The sequence below is a fragment of the Macaca nemestrina genome, chromosome 13, assembly GCF_043159975.1.
Source record: "Macaca nemestrina isolate mMacNem1 chromosome 13, mMacNem.hap1, whole genome shotgun sequence".
Taxonomy (NCBI): Eukaryota; Metazoa; Chordata; class Mammalia; order Primates; family Cercopithecidae; genus Macaca; species Macaca nemestrina.
Window position 1 is genome coordinate 25,248,629 of NC_092137.1, and position 14,078 is coordinate 25,262,706.

At 52.6% G+C, this 14,078-nt stretch overlaps 1 protein-coding gene across 6 annotated transcripts in view; it reads right to left on the bottom strand.

The window, feature by feature from the left end:
* LOC105479801 (DNA methyltransferase 3 alpha) overlaps positions 1-14,078 on the bottom strand; it is a 114,810-nt gene that overhangs the window by 37,751 nt on the left and 62,981 nt on the right. For 5 of the 6 annotated variants that reach the window (XM_011738093.3, XM_011738092.3, XM_011738094.3 and 2 more), the window contains 2 exons: positions 9,950-9,993; positions 9,392-9,538 (listed from right to left, as the gene is read on the bottom strand). In XM_011738093.3, the coding sequence (XP_011736395.1) occupies positions 9,392-9,538; positions 9,950-9,993 (191 nt within the window). Of the gene's footprint in view, positions 1-9,391; positions 9,539-9,949; positions 9,994-10,515; positions 10,539-14,078 lie in introns of those variants that run through there. The other variant, XM_071076306.1, reaches the window with a different exon arrangement.

The following is a 14,078-nucleotide window of genomic DNA, read 5'->3' on the forward strand; positions in this document are numbered from 1 at the left end:
GTTACAGGCTGTCATGGGAGCCTCTAGAACTTGTTCAGCCTTTGGGTAAAGTATACTTGCTGTGCCTACTCCAAACATCATCCTCTCCTTCAAGGGGGATGTTATTTTTGAGGCCACCCTGCAAAAGGTCAGGTATGGCAAATAAGTGAGGAATGTCTTCCAGTCCAAATACCCTAAAGCTGCTACCCATACAGTTGGCTAATAATTTGGTTGGAGCCTTTACTGGTCTACTTTGCACTGCCATTTCTCCTGAACTAGACTAAAGCCCAGGAGATCACACCTTATTCATCTCCTCCTTCCCACAGCCCCTAGCACAAGGCCCCTTTACTTAGTAGGTGCGGAGTGACTGCTTATTAAATGGAATATGGCACAGCAGGGGGGACCTTCTGGACATTCATGGCCTGCTCTCCCCAGGGCGGACAGGAAGCACAGTCTGTTGAGACTGCAGGGTTGTAAAGTCAGAGGAGGCAACATTTGCTAAGCTCAAAGAAGCAGCAGCACAAATGGCCAATAAACATAGGAAAAGATGTTCAACCTCACTTATTATCTGGGAAATGCCAATTAAAAGCATAACAAGATACTATTTTCCCACCCATTTGACTAGCAAAATACTGATGTTGGCAAAGGTCTTCTCATACCCTGTTCACAGAAGCATAAATTGGCAGTGCCCTTTTTAGAGGGCAGTTTGGCAGATTTCATAAAATGTTAAATGCACATTCCCTTCAACTAGACCTTTTTCTTTCTAGGTATCTATCTTAGAGAAACAGATGCACAAAGATGTACGACCAAGGATGTTCACAGCTGCAATGCTAAATAGTAAAATATCATAAACAACATAAATGCCCACCAGTATCAGAATGGCTAAATAAAACCATGGGAATCCATATGGTGGAATATAATAGTAATTACGTGGCTAGATTGCACAGACTTACTGGAAGTCAAAAACCAAGCTGTAAAACGAAACTACAGTGTAGTTCCATTTGTGTAAAAAGAAAAGGAAAAAAAAGGACCCCTGAAGCAAAATTATGTATTTACATGCATACACACAGATAGAAAAAAATCATGACATACACCAAACTCACAGCATCAAGTACGTCTGGTGAAGGAATTAATTTTTCAGGCCAGGTGTGGTAGCTCATGCCTATAATCCCAGTACTTTGAGAGGCTGAGGCAGAAGGACTGCTTGAGCCCAGGAGTTCAAGACCAGCCTGGTCAACATAAGGGTACCCCCATCTCTACAAAAAATTTAAAAATTAGCCGAGTGTGGTGGCACATGCCTGTTTACTAAGGAGGCTTAGGTGGGAGGATCACCTGAGCCCAAGAGGTTGAGGTTGCAGTAAGCCACGATCATGCCATTGCACTCCAACCTGGCCAATGGAGCAAGACCCTGTCTCAAAATAAAATTTTGGGGTGGCAAGTTTGGGTGGACTTTTTCACATATTTGTGTAATACTTATGTAATTTAAAATACTTTCTAAAAAATTACCAAGTTCCTATTATATGCTAGCTCTTTGCCAGGAGCTTTAAATGTTGTGTGTTACCTTATTAATCCACACAACTCCGAGATGAGAATTGTTCATTGATTCAGCACACTTTCACCCTGCACCTCCCACATGCCAGCCCTGGGGGCAGAGGGTGCCCAGAATGCCTGTATTGAACAAATTTAAATGCAGAAATGGGTAGAGGCAGAAAACAAGCTAGTGAGTGCTGCTGCCATGGGGATGCAGAGTACAGCCAAATCTATCCACACAGGAGGAACCTCAGCTGGGGTACAGGGTAAGTAATGCCTAAGGTCCCACACCCAGTAAGCAGGACCTCATTCAAGGCAGTATTTGTTTTGTTTTTTGTTTTTTTATTTTTGAGATGGAGTCTCGCTCTGTCCCCCAGGCTGGAGTGCAGTGGCGCGATCTCCGGCTCACTGCAGCTCCGCCTTCTGGGTTCACGCCATTCTCCTGCCTCAGCCTCCTGAGTAGCTGGGACTACAGGCGCCTGCCACCGCGCCTGGCTAATTTTTTGTATTTTTAGTAGAGACGGGGTTTCACCGTGGTCTCGATCTCCTGACCTCGTGATCCGCCCACCTCCGCCTCCCAAAGTGCTGGGATTACAGGCATGAGCCACTGCGCCCGGCTTCAAGGCAGTATTTGAACTTGCCTCCAAAGGCCGCAGTAAACAGCAGCCGACCCTTAAGGTCCATGAAGGCTCTGCTATCTGCTGGGCAGCCCTGGGTGGAGGGAGTGGGTTGTATCTGAGTGCTGCGAGGGAAGGGAGGAGAGACTATGATATTCCAGACACAGATGTTTCATCATCACTATTCAATATTTATTAAGCATCTAATAAGTATAAGGATGCATGAGTTGAGGGTCCCTACCTTCAGGTTGGAAGCAGGAAAGAGACCAGATCCTAGTGCTCTAGGTACAGTAGGACATGGTACCTGCTGCCTAGACAGAATTTAGAATCTGGCTGGGGTGAAGAGATTAATGAGCGAGTCATGCCATCGATGTGCTGTAACTGAGTCCTAAAACCACCAGCAGTGACACAAACTGGAGTCAGTGGCCTCCCAGGCGAGATGACCGCCCAGCTACTGACCCCGGGTCTCTACGCTCATCTGCCTCGCAGAGCTACAGGGAGGGCTAATGAAGCGAGAGGCCCTTCCTAAACCCTCAAGCCCTCCATCAGAGTGTCTTTTGCTCTGAGAATTAGAAGGAAGAGGAACTAAGGGATTGCGTTCCTTTGGGAGGAGGAACTGCCCCATCCCTGCCCTCCCCACAGCCCTGGCCAGCTCTGCCAGGCCAAAGAAGGTTCTCCTCAGCTCAGAAGCCCGGTGAGAACGACAGGAACACAGGATGGAGGAGATTCTGGCCCCACTTTACCCATGGAGCCTGTCCATACCAGTCCCATGCCATCCTCCAGGTATACCAGTCAGCACCCCTGGAAAAACCACCTCGAAATCAAGGGTGTGAGCCCTTGCCATGGTGGAGACCCAAGATCTCATGCTCCCAGAGAAGTGATCCCACATTCACCCACCTCCTAACTGCTCAGCCAACCGGTAGGTATTCACTGGGCCTGTTCTCCCTGCCCATTGTATTAGGCCAGACAGGGGAAGATGTGATTAACACATAAGAAATAGTGAAAAATACCCTGATGAAATATGATTCAGTGCTAAGTAATATTAACAGTAAGGAGTGCAGTGGCTCATGCCTGTAATTCCAGCACTTTGGGAGGCCAAAGCAGGCAGATCACTTGGGGTCAGGAGTTCGAGGCCAGCCAGGCCAACACAACGAAACCCCATCTCTACTTAAAATACAAAAATTAGCTGGGTGTGGTGGTGCGTGCCTGTAATTCCAGCTACTGGGAAGGCTGAGGCGAGGCACGACAATCGCTTGAACCCGGGAGGTGGAGGTTGCAGTGAGCCGAGAGATTGTGCCACTGCACCCCATCCTGGGAGACAGAGTGAAACTGTGTCTCAAAAATACAAACAAACAAAAACCCAGTAAGAGTTACAGGGATTCAGGGAAGGGAAGAGGTCATTGTGGACTGGAGAAATCTTGGAAACCTTCCTGGAGGAGGTAGCAGCTCTTGGCCTCAACCCTGAAGAATGGACTGGGGAAAGCACAGCAGGAACAATGACAGGAAGGAAGGAGCATGGCAAGGTCCCCTCCTATGGGACACCCTCCTATTAGAGGACTGTAGTGAAAGTGGGGTGGGTTGATTGTGGAGGTCGCAGGGTTGAAGACTTGAGAAATAGCCAGAGGGCATCTGACATGATGGGGGAGACAATGGGGAGCCACTGGAGGTTCTACAGCAGGGTGTGATCATGATTAAAGCAGAGCTTAGTCCTTACAGGACTAGTAAGCAGGTGAAGGAAGAGCAACAGGAGATGGAACAGACACAAGACAACAACTTCCTTCCCAGCTCCAGCATGAATTCTCACTTCAGCCTCAGGGACTGTGGAAATGTCTCATTTTCCCCATTCACTTATTTTCCAGTTCTTTCATTTTGTGGCATTCTGAGTCGTCTTAAATCTTGGGGGAGGGAAAGCCTGGAGTGGGTAATCTGGGGTGGGCTCACTTAGTAACTGGTCTGACAAGGGTGGGCAAGGAGAAGCAAGTTAAGCTGGGGAGTGCATTCTGAGGGAAGAACCCCCAGGTGGGGCACACAGCCTAGGGGAAGGGCGGGTGCAGCCTCGGGTCTGGTGGCTGCTCCCCAGTAGAGCACGGGAGACCTTCTGACCCCGCCCCACCTTCCAGCCACATTTCCTAGCTGCTCTCTGCCCACACCCGCTGTGCACCACCACAACAAACTCCCGTTCCTGAAAAGCCCATGTGTCTTGTGCCTCGGGAGGTATGTGCTTGCTATATTCCTCCCTCTGAAATGCCTTCCTCACCCCTCCCCTAAATTCCAGTTCAACCGTCAAAAGCCAGAAGCCACCTCCTGCTGATGCATAGATGACCCCAGGCAGCGTTCGTTGTCTATGCCCAGTTCAGGGCAGCTTTTTCTGCAGGCGCTATGAGCCCTCATCCTATCACGGGAAAACTAGGAATCCTCTATGCCTTCGGTAGCCCCAGTATCTTACGTGTCGCTCAGCTGTGGAGGCTTCTGGAAATCGGCTCAGTAAAGGTGCCCTGAATGAAGGGTTGCAGGCGTTGCATCCTGAGATTAGGAAGTGCTGGCTGGCCCTTCAAGTGATATTGCCTGGGGAACAGCTGGAGCTGGGTCCTGAAGGCTGGGTGGTTTGTCGGGAGGGGAGGTGCCTTTTTTGGGAGGAGGTGGGTAGTTGGATCTAGGAGGGTGGGTAAGTGGTTAGTGGATCAACACTGGCAGAGGGTGGGGGGTGGAGATCTGGGGATGCAGTTAACAGAGGTTGCTGCTTGAGATCAGCTGAAGGAGGTGGGGAGGAACCTGCAGGGGCCTTGGGAAGGCCCAGGGAGGCAGTTTCAGAAGGGCTCAAATGTCAGAGAGCAAAATGAGACTGAGAAAAGAGAAGAAATGTCTGTGCTGTTATTACACCATTTAGAAAACATGACAAAAAATTAGCCAGGCGTGGTGGTGTGTGCCTGTAATCCCAGCTACTGGAGAAGCTGACGCAGGAGAATCGCTTGAACCTGGGAGACGGAGGTTGCAGTGAGCCGAGATCGTGCCATTGCACTCCAGCTTGGGCAACAAGAGCGAAACTCTGTCTCAAAAACAAAACAAAACAAAAAAAACAGGTCTGATAGGCCGGATGCAGTGGTTCACGCCTGTAATCCCAGCACTTTGGGAGGCCAAGGCGGGCAGATCACCTGAGGTCAGGAGTTCGTGCCTGACCAACATGGTAAAACCCCCATCTCTGCTAAAAATACAAAAAGCCGGGTGTGTTGGCAGGTGCCTGTAATCCCAGCTACTCGGGAGGCTGAGGCAGGAGAATCGCTTGAACCCAGGAGGGAGAGGCTGCAGTGAGCCGAGATCTAGCCATTGCATTCCAGCCTGGGCAACAAGAGCGAAACTCCATCTCGAAAACAAACAAACAAACAAACAAAGAAAACAGGCCTGATAGCAACAGCTGCTACTCTTGAGTCTGAGGGGGACTTGGGAATCCTGAAAGCTACCTGTGTTTTCCCAATCTTCTTGATACCTGCATCTAGCCCTTCCCTAACCCCAGGCAGAGCCCAGGAGAAGACTGTGTGACAGTCAGGGGCTGGGCCCCACATCAGAACAGGAAACCTAAATTCTAATTCCATTCTAGTCCTGTTCCCAATTCTTCATTGTGAGCTTGTGGCCAGTTATCAAACTCGGTCACCCCAAGTCACCTAGTCTGAAAATGAGATCAGTAGTTCTAAAACTTGTACTAGAACTCGTGGAATTCTTTAATTATAGCATATGAATAAGGAATAATGTTATATTAGAAGAAAATATATTTTGTTTGGAGATCTCCACATCGCAAGTCACATGTACTAAAGTCTTTTAAATTAAATCAACATTCTGGTTTTTCTGGTAATGCCTACTGTTACCTTCATTGGTTGGGAGTGGGGATGCAAATGCCAAGGGTTGAAGACTTACTAGAAAATCTTTTGAGAATTGCTGGAGCCAGCTGATGGCAATGGGAGGTCGTTACACTACTCTCTGCTTCTGCATATGTTCGAAGATGTTCATGAGTTTTACAAAGTCCGTTTTGTTTATTTATTTATTTATTTTTGAGACGGAGTCTCGCTCTGTCGCCCAGGCTGGAGTGCAGTGGCTGGATCTCAGCTCACTGCAAGCTCCGCCTCCCGGGTTTACGCCATTCTCCTGCCTCAGCCTCCTGAGTAGCTGGGACTACAGGCGCCCGCCACCTCGCCCAGCTAGTTTTTTGTATTTTTTTAGTAGAGACGGGGTTTCACCGTGTTCGCCAGGATGGTCTCGATCTCCTGACCTCGTGATCCGCCCGTCTCGGCCTCCCAAAGTGCTGGGATTACAGGCTTGAGCCACCGCGCCCGGCCGTTTTTTGAGACAGAGTCTCGTTCTGTCACCCAGGTTGGAGTGCAGTGGCACAATCTCGGCTCATTGCAACCTCCGCCTCCTGAGTTCCAGTGATTCTCCTGCTTCAGCTTCCCAAGTAGCTGGGATTACAGGTGCCCACCACTACGCCCAGCAAATTTTTGTATTTGTAGTAGAGACGGGGTTTCAACATGTTGGCCAGGCTGGTCTCAAACTCCTGACCTCAGATGATCCACCCATCTCGGCCTCCTGAAGTGTTGGGGTTACAGGTGTGAGCCACTGTGCCCAGCCCAAAAAAGTCTTTTTAAATTTTAGTAGAGACCTAAAATTGAGAAAATGTATCTATGATCTAATTTTTTCTGGGAGTTCACTGTAACTGAGGGCAGGCCTCCATACTGCTTCTTCAAGGGAGCATAGTTTGAGAATCACGGAATTTCTGAAAGTTCTTCCAGGTCCTAAAAGTCATAATGTCTAAGCTTCTTGCCCCAGAGCTAAATGACAACAGAAACACTTCGCTCAAAAAACCAAGAGCTAAAAAAGCAAAGTCCCTGTTTCCGGGTTGCAGGACACCCAGGAGTGCAGCGACTGACTGAGAGAGAACAGCCTCAGTTCCTGAATTTCCACCCCAAACACAACATTCCACGCACAGGTGTAAGTGCCTCTCCTCCCAGACCTCAGACAGGCTACCCTTTCTCCGGGCTCTTCCGGGAAAGTAGTTTCTGCCTTCCTGGATCCCAGAGGAAATGAAAACAATCAAGCAGCTAGAACCCCCACCCTGTTCTGCACTTTTTCCCTTTTTTTTTTTTTTTTTTTTGGAGATGGAGTCTCGCTCTGTCGCCCGGGCTGGAGTGTAGTGGTGCGATCTCGCCTCACTGCAACCTCCACCTGCTGGGTTCAAGCAATTCTCCTGCCTCAGCCTCTCAAGTAGCTGGGACTACAGGCACACACCACCACACCTGGCTAGTTTTTTGTATTTTTTGTATTTTTTTTTTTTTAAGACAGAGTTTCGCTCTTGTTATCCAGGCTAGAGGGCATGGTGTGATCTCCGCTCACTGCAATCTCTGCCTCCCAGGTTCAAGTGATTCTCCTGCCTCAGCCTCCCGAGTAGCTGGGATTACAGGCGCCTGCCACCATACCCGGCTAATTTTTTGTATTTTTAGTAGAGATGGGGTTCTGCCATGTTGGCCAGGCTGGTCTTGAACTCCTGATCTTAGGTGATCCGCCTGCCTCAGCCTCCCAAAGTGCTGGGATTACAGGTGTGAGCCACCACGCCTGGCTAATTTTTTGTATTTTTGGTAGAGACGGGGGTTTCACCAAGCTAGCCAGGCTGGTCTCGAACTCCTGACCTCCTTTCAGCTTCCCAAAGTGCTGAGATTACAGGCGTGAGCCACCGCGCCTGGCCTCTGTTCTGCACTTTCTCTAGAGAAAGCTCTCACACAAAGGCAAACAGATGAACAGGGCCGCCTTCCCCTGGAGGCCTGGGGTAAAGACGAAATGAGAGCTGAGTTCATGTGAAGTGCCCCACGTGGTGGCAGTTTCCTCTCTTTTCCTGTGCAGCTAGGTCACCACCCACTTCTCTTTGTACCCCGTTCTCTACTAATCAAACATACAAGACAGCTCAAAAATTGTGCGTGGCGAGTTGATTTTCCTCCTCAGTCTTTCAGCCTCCATTTTCTCACCTCTCTGCATGGCTGAAGCCCTCCATGGGCTGTTCCCACCTCCCCCACCCCTAAGAAGCTTCTCTGAAAAGTCACCAGCTCCTTCCAGGTTGTCCAATGCCATGGGCATGTCTCAATGAACTCAGCTTTCCCTAGGGCTGGGCAGCCACCCTCCGGGAAAACCCCTTGCTTCCCCAGATATCGCTCTGTCCTGTCTTCTCCCTCGGTCCCCGCTGCCTGCCACTCCTCCTCTCCATGTGGCCCACAAATGTCAGGGTTTTCATGGACACGATTCTGAGACTTTGTCTCTCCTCCCTCTCTCCTTGCTGAGCCCTTAAGTTCCCATGGATTTAAATGCCAGGGTTCTGCTCTCAACTCCCACCTCTGTCACCCGTACTTCCCTACGGCCCAGACTCCAGGCACCTGGCGTCTCACACGAAGCCCTCGATTCCCACCTATCCCAAACCTCATCCTTCCCTGGGTCTTCCCATCTGAGCAAATAGCACAACCATCACCAGGTGTTCAGGCCAGACCCCCGGGAGTCCTCCTTGAGTCCACCAGTTCCCCTCCCCTCCAGTCAAGCCCTAACGATTCTAGCTCCAAAATACACCCCAAAGCTCTCCTCTGTCTCCATTGCTGCCTCTCAAATCCACATCAAATCCTTCCTGTACACAGAAACCTTCTATGGCTGCTCAGTATTGTCAGAAGTAAGCCAGCTTTTGGGCAGACCCTGCAGAGCCCTGATGTGTGGTGCCCCGTCTGCCTCTCCGGCTGCATCTGGCTCTTTCTCCTTTGCCATTTCACCCTGGCACACAGTTTGCCAAACAAGTCAAGCCAAGGCTTTGCTGATGCTGTTTCCTCTGCCTGGAACACTCTCCCCCACCCCACCCCCCACAGAGCCGGCTCTTCAGTTCCTTCAGATCTTAACTGAAATGCCACCTCCTCCAAGAAGCCTTTCTTGACCACCCCAACTAAAGCAGGCCTCTGCTATCTTCTATTTCAGCCCCTTGTTTCTTTATGTTCTGCCTGTCTCCCCCATCAGAATGTCAACTCCATGAGGGCAGGAACCATATATGCCCAGGGCCTAGTACACAGCCAGGTATACAGTAAGTGTCCAGTAAGCATCTGCTGAAGGAGCAGATGAACCAGTCATCACTGCCTAGAGATTAAGTGGTTCCCAGTAAGTTCTAAGGGTTAGCCTGAAGGGGAAACTGAGGCCCATCACTTCTGCTTTTCCAGTTCTGCAGGAAAGGCTGGGGCCCAGGCCAGAAGGCGCCTCACCTCCCTTTTCCAGCGTGCCAGCCACTCGTCCCGCTTGCGCTTGCTGATGTAGTAGGGGTCCCCCGCCTGGAAGGTGTGCCTCGGCATGGGCCGCTGACGGAGGCTGGACTCCCAGCCCAAGCCACCCCGCAGCCGGCCCCGGGAGCCCTAGGACAGAGAGACAGATATTAGGGCATTAGGGTGGGAACGGACAGACCCACCGAGGAGGCACTCACCTCAAACACAATGTGGACACTGGCTCCTGGCCAGAGAGGGCACCCCTGGGAGTGCTGGGCAGACCCTGTGTGGGCTTGAGGAGCGAGGGACATGTGTGGTGGGGGTAGGGGGCACATGGACACAGCCACAGGCCACAAAGGGAGGTGCCTGGCCTCTGGAGGGGGATGAGCCGGCTGCCTTGTTGGGGGACTTCCAACCTCCACACCCACTTCCTCTCCTTCCCACAGAGGGATGTGTAAAGGAGGAGGAGGGGCCCACCCTCCACCCCCTCACACACCCTCGCCACCCGTGTCCTTCTTCTAGAATTAGGATCCACAGAGCCCCTGGGGGTGGAACACTTGCCTCCATTTTCATGGATTCGATGTTGGTCTCCTTCTGTTCTTTGCCTGTGGAGAGGGAAGAACAAAGGGACCAGTTCGTTGGTCGGCAGAATTACTAGAGTGGCTCATAGGCCCCACCTTGTGCCTGGGGTCCCTGCCACAGGGGATGGGGGTCCTCTGGCCGTTTAGCTGTTCATGAGTTAAATATGATGGCCCACGACATGCCAGGCACAGTGCTGACCCTGAGGACCCAGCAGGGCCTAGGGCAGAGAAAGAACTCGGGCAGGGGCAGGCCTTGAGGCCCAGGCAAGAGGGAACACGAGGAAAGTCAGAGCTGGGTTTCTGGCCTGTTGACTCTGTCTCAGGTACACAGAAGGGGACTGAAAATACCCCCGTTCTGCTGCTCCCAGTCAAGAGACCTCCTTCCCCAGAGGAGGAGCAGGATGGCAGAGGGGGTGTGGAAAGTGGAGGGGGTGCAGGAAGGCCTGGGCCGGAGGGCCAGCCTGAGCGGCCTCCCTGGCCCTGCAAGGGAGTGTTTGCAAAGAGGCCTTCTGGGCATAAGGGCATGTACTGGGGGGCGGTGGGTACCGGGCCAACTGGAACAAGACCCCGGTGAAGCAACTTCCTCTCTACGAGACTCAGTTTCCTCATCTGGAAAATAAGGATGCTGGATGCGATTTCCAAGGTCCGCCTGCAGGTCCAAATATTATGATTCTATTACTAATCTCATTCTCTGTCCCTCCACTCCCTACCCCATGCTCAGGCCCCGGAGCTCAGCCTTTAATCTAGAAGACTTGAGTTTGGATTCCAGTGTGACCTCTGTGACCTCTCCTGGCCTGTTTTCCCACTGAATCAAGATAGATAAATGTTCTAAAATCATTAGGTTATGATGAGCATTAAGTGCCTAGCATGGGGCCTGGCATACTGTAGGTGTTCAATACATGTTAGTGTGGTATTGTGGCCCTGATTCCAGGTCCTGGCAGGGAAGTCTCAGCTTCCCTATTTTTTTTTTTTTTTTTTTTTTTTTTGAGACGGAGTCTCGCTCTGCCGCCCAGGCTGGAGTGCAGTGGCCGGATCTCAGCTCACTGCAAGCTCCGCCTCCCGGGTTCACGCCATTCTCCTGCCTCAGCCTCCCGAGTAGTTGGGACTACAGGCGCCCGCCACCGCGCCCGGCTAGTTTTTTGTATTTTTTAGTAGAGATGGGGTTTCACCGTGTTAGCCAGGATGGTCTCGATCTCCTGACCTCGTGATCCGCCCGTCTCGGCCTCCCAAAGTGCTGGGATTACAGGCTTGAGCCACCGCGCCCGGCCTCAGCTTCCCTATTGAGACCCTGCCCTCTCGCGGTGCTTCTCCAGGCCCCCAGCATAAGGGGAGCTGCGTTCCTCCCAAGCAGCCCCCTGTACTCCCCACCAGGTCCTCACCACCCTTTCCAGGCACCCCTTCCAGGCTCAACGCCCTGCAGGCTGCGGGGCTGACTGATTCTGCCTCCCCTAGCTTCTTGCTGGAGGTGGGGAAGTGAGCCCTCCTTCCACCTGGGCCCCTGAGCGTCTTTGTCGGGAGCCGAGAGCGTATCGGGCCTGGACCCACTGCAGGAAGGTCACTAAGGCTGGCTTATGGTAGCTTGGGGTGGGGGGAGACAAAGAGCTTGAAACGGAAAAAACAGCCCCGACTTCATCTCCTGGCTGTGAAGCGGAAGCCAGCCACAGTGTTCACGCCGCGGGTCCTCAGCCCGGGAGGCCACTCCCTTCCCTCGTGACAGGGGGGTCCTGGGCTGGGTTTGGGCTGCCCCCGGGCGCCCAAGACAGCGCTGTCCTCAGTGGTTCTGTCCCGGGTGACAGCGACTCCCGCTAGCTAGGCCCGGGAGCACCGGGGGAGGGAGGCAGGAGCGCCGCCGTGGGTGCGGGCCTGGCGCCGGGCTCATCCCGCGGGGGCCTCGTGGGCGGGGACGGGGCGTCTGTCGCGGGCACCTGTGCGCGTGGGCGGGCGCGCACTCGCCAGCGCTTTGTTCGTGACCGGCCTTTTAAGGCCTGTCTCAACTGTCTTGTCTGGCTCTGCCTCCCTGTTTCCTTTCTGTCCTCTCTCCCACCACAGCCAGCTCCCCACCTTTCTCGTAGGGCCCCCTCCAGTCTGTCCCGGGCCTCCCGACTCCCAGGCCAGGGCTCCCCCCTCCTCCCAGACCTGGTCGCTCTGCCCGGCGAGGCTCCGGGCTCCCAGCAGGGGGCGCCTGCCCGCGATCAGGTGGCGGCCGGGGAGGGGGCGGCCTGGCGGTCTAGGCTGACACTGACCCGGCGGGGCGGCGGGGCTCGGGGGCTCGCGGTGGCGCTGGGAACCGCTGTGTCAGCCCTGCGTCTGGGGCGGGGAGTGGAGGACCCCCGGGCTGGCTCCGGGACCTGGACATGGGGTTCCCGACTGCATTCTCTCCCCAGCCTGCTTTAGATAAGGTTTCCTACCTGGGACCCACCATGGCATTTAATTACTTTTACAGATATTTATTCATTAGAATATTAGAAAATCAGGGTTGAAAGGCTTTCCCGAGTACTTGTTCAGCACTTAAATTTTGCAGAAAGCTGAGACCTGGCGGGTGGAGTGACTTAAGGCCAGAGCTGAGATGAGCTTTCAGGGGTCCGGATGCCCCGGCCAGCTCCCTCTCCGCTGCACCACTACTGTTATTTCTCGATGTGACCCCTTCCTAATTTCCCAGCCCCCAGGGTCCCCAAAACAGAACGATTTTTCCTTATGCAGTTTCCAATTGGCTTCTTTCTGGAATTTTCTCCCTGACGACTCTGCGCATGCCCACTTGAGTGATCACACACACACACACACACACACACACACACACACACACACGCTTTCCAGCCTGGCCCAGCCGCCTCGGAATGCGGCACTTGTCGTGAGTCAGGGAGGGTCAGCTGCTCTCTCAGTACGGCCTATGCAGCCCAACTGCTCCTGGCCCAGGCCCAGGGTCACCACCAGGGCCAGGTGGCTGTGTCCTTCCAGTGTGGCCCTGGCAAGCCGAACATAACCCTAGTGCATCTCAGGACCTGGGGGCAGGGGAGGCCAGGGTGCTTCTAACACTTGCCTCTTAGTCTGAGCTATACTCAGCCAGAGGACACCCAAGTTCTCTTTAAAATGAACGCAAATCTCCATGACCAGGCTGTAGCCAGGTTTACCTCAGAGGGCAGTCACTGGCCTGAAAAGGGGCCCTGTGCTCAGTCTGAGCAGAGAGGGGCTTTGTGCTGACCCTAATCCAGTCTCTTACCAGTTGTATAATCTTGGGTAAGTAATTTAACCTTTCTGAAGCTTCAGTCTCCCCATCTGAAAAATAGGGATGATAAGAGTCTTCCAGGCTGGGTGCAGTGGCTCATACCTGTAATCCCAGCACTTTGGAAGGCCGAGGTGGGCGGATCACCTATAAGATCAGGAGTCTGAGACCAGCCTGGCCAACATGGCGAAACCCTGTCTCTACTAAAATTACAAAAATTAGCAGGGCAAGGTGGCGGGCGCCTGTAATCCCAGCTACTTGGGAGGCTGAGGCAGGAGAATCACTTGAACCTGGGAGGGGGAGGTTGCAGTAAGCCAAGATCGTGCCACTGCACTCCAGCTTGGGTGACAGAGTGAATGAGACTCTGTCTCAAAAAAAAAAAAAAAAAAAAAAAAAAGTCTTCCTCCCATGATCACACATGGGGCATAATACACAGCAGAGCTTCTGAAACTTTCATATGCATGGGAAGCATGAGGGCCTCTTTAAAATGCAGATTCTGATCCAGCAGGTCTTCAGCAGAGCCTGCAATTCTGCACTTCTAAATCCCTGGGTGCTGCCAACGCTGCTGGTCTGTGGACCACCGTGAGCAGCAAGGAGAGAGAATGCCCAATACAGTCAATACTCAGTAAGGGAAAGCCACATTGCCACTGCCACCATCATCATTATGGCTTTAATGCTGGCGGGGGCAGGAGCAGACCCGAGACAAGCATGGGCCTGTCGGATGTTGGCTCCTGTCCCTATCACTCATCTCAACATCTCCCCTCTTCCTGATTCTTTCTCCTGGCTGTACTTTCAGCACATGCTCAGGCTATAAGAAACGCTGCCTTAAAAAGCCTGTTGCTGCTGTACAGGAGCTCATGAAAGGGGTTCCAGGAGAGCGTCCCCTGAA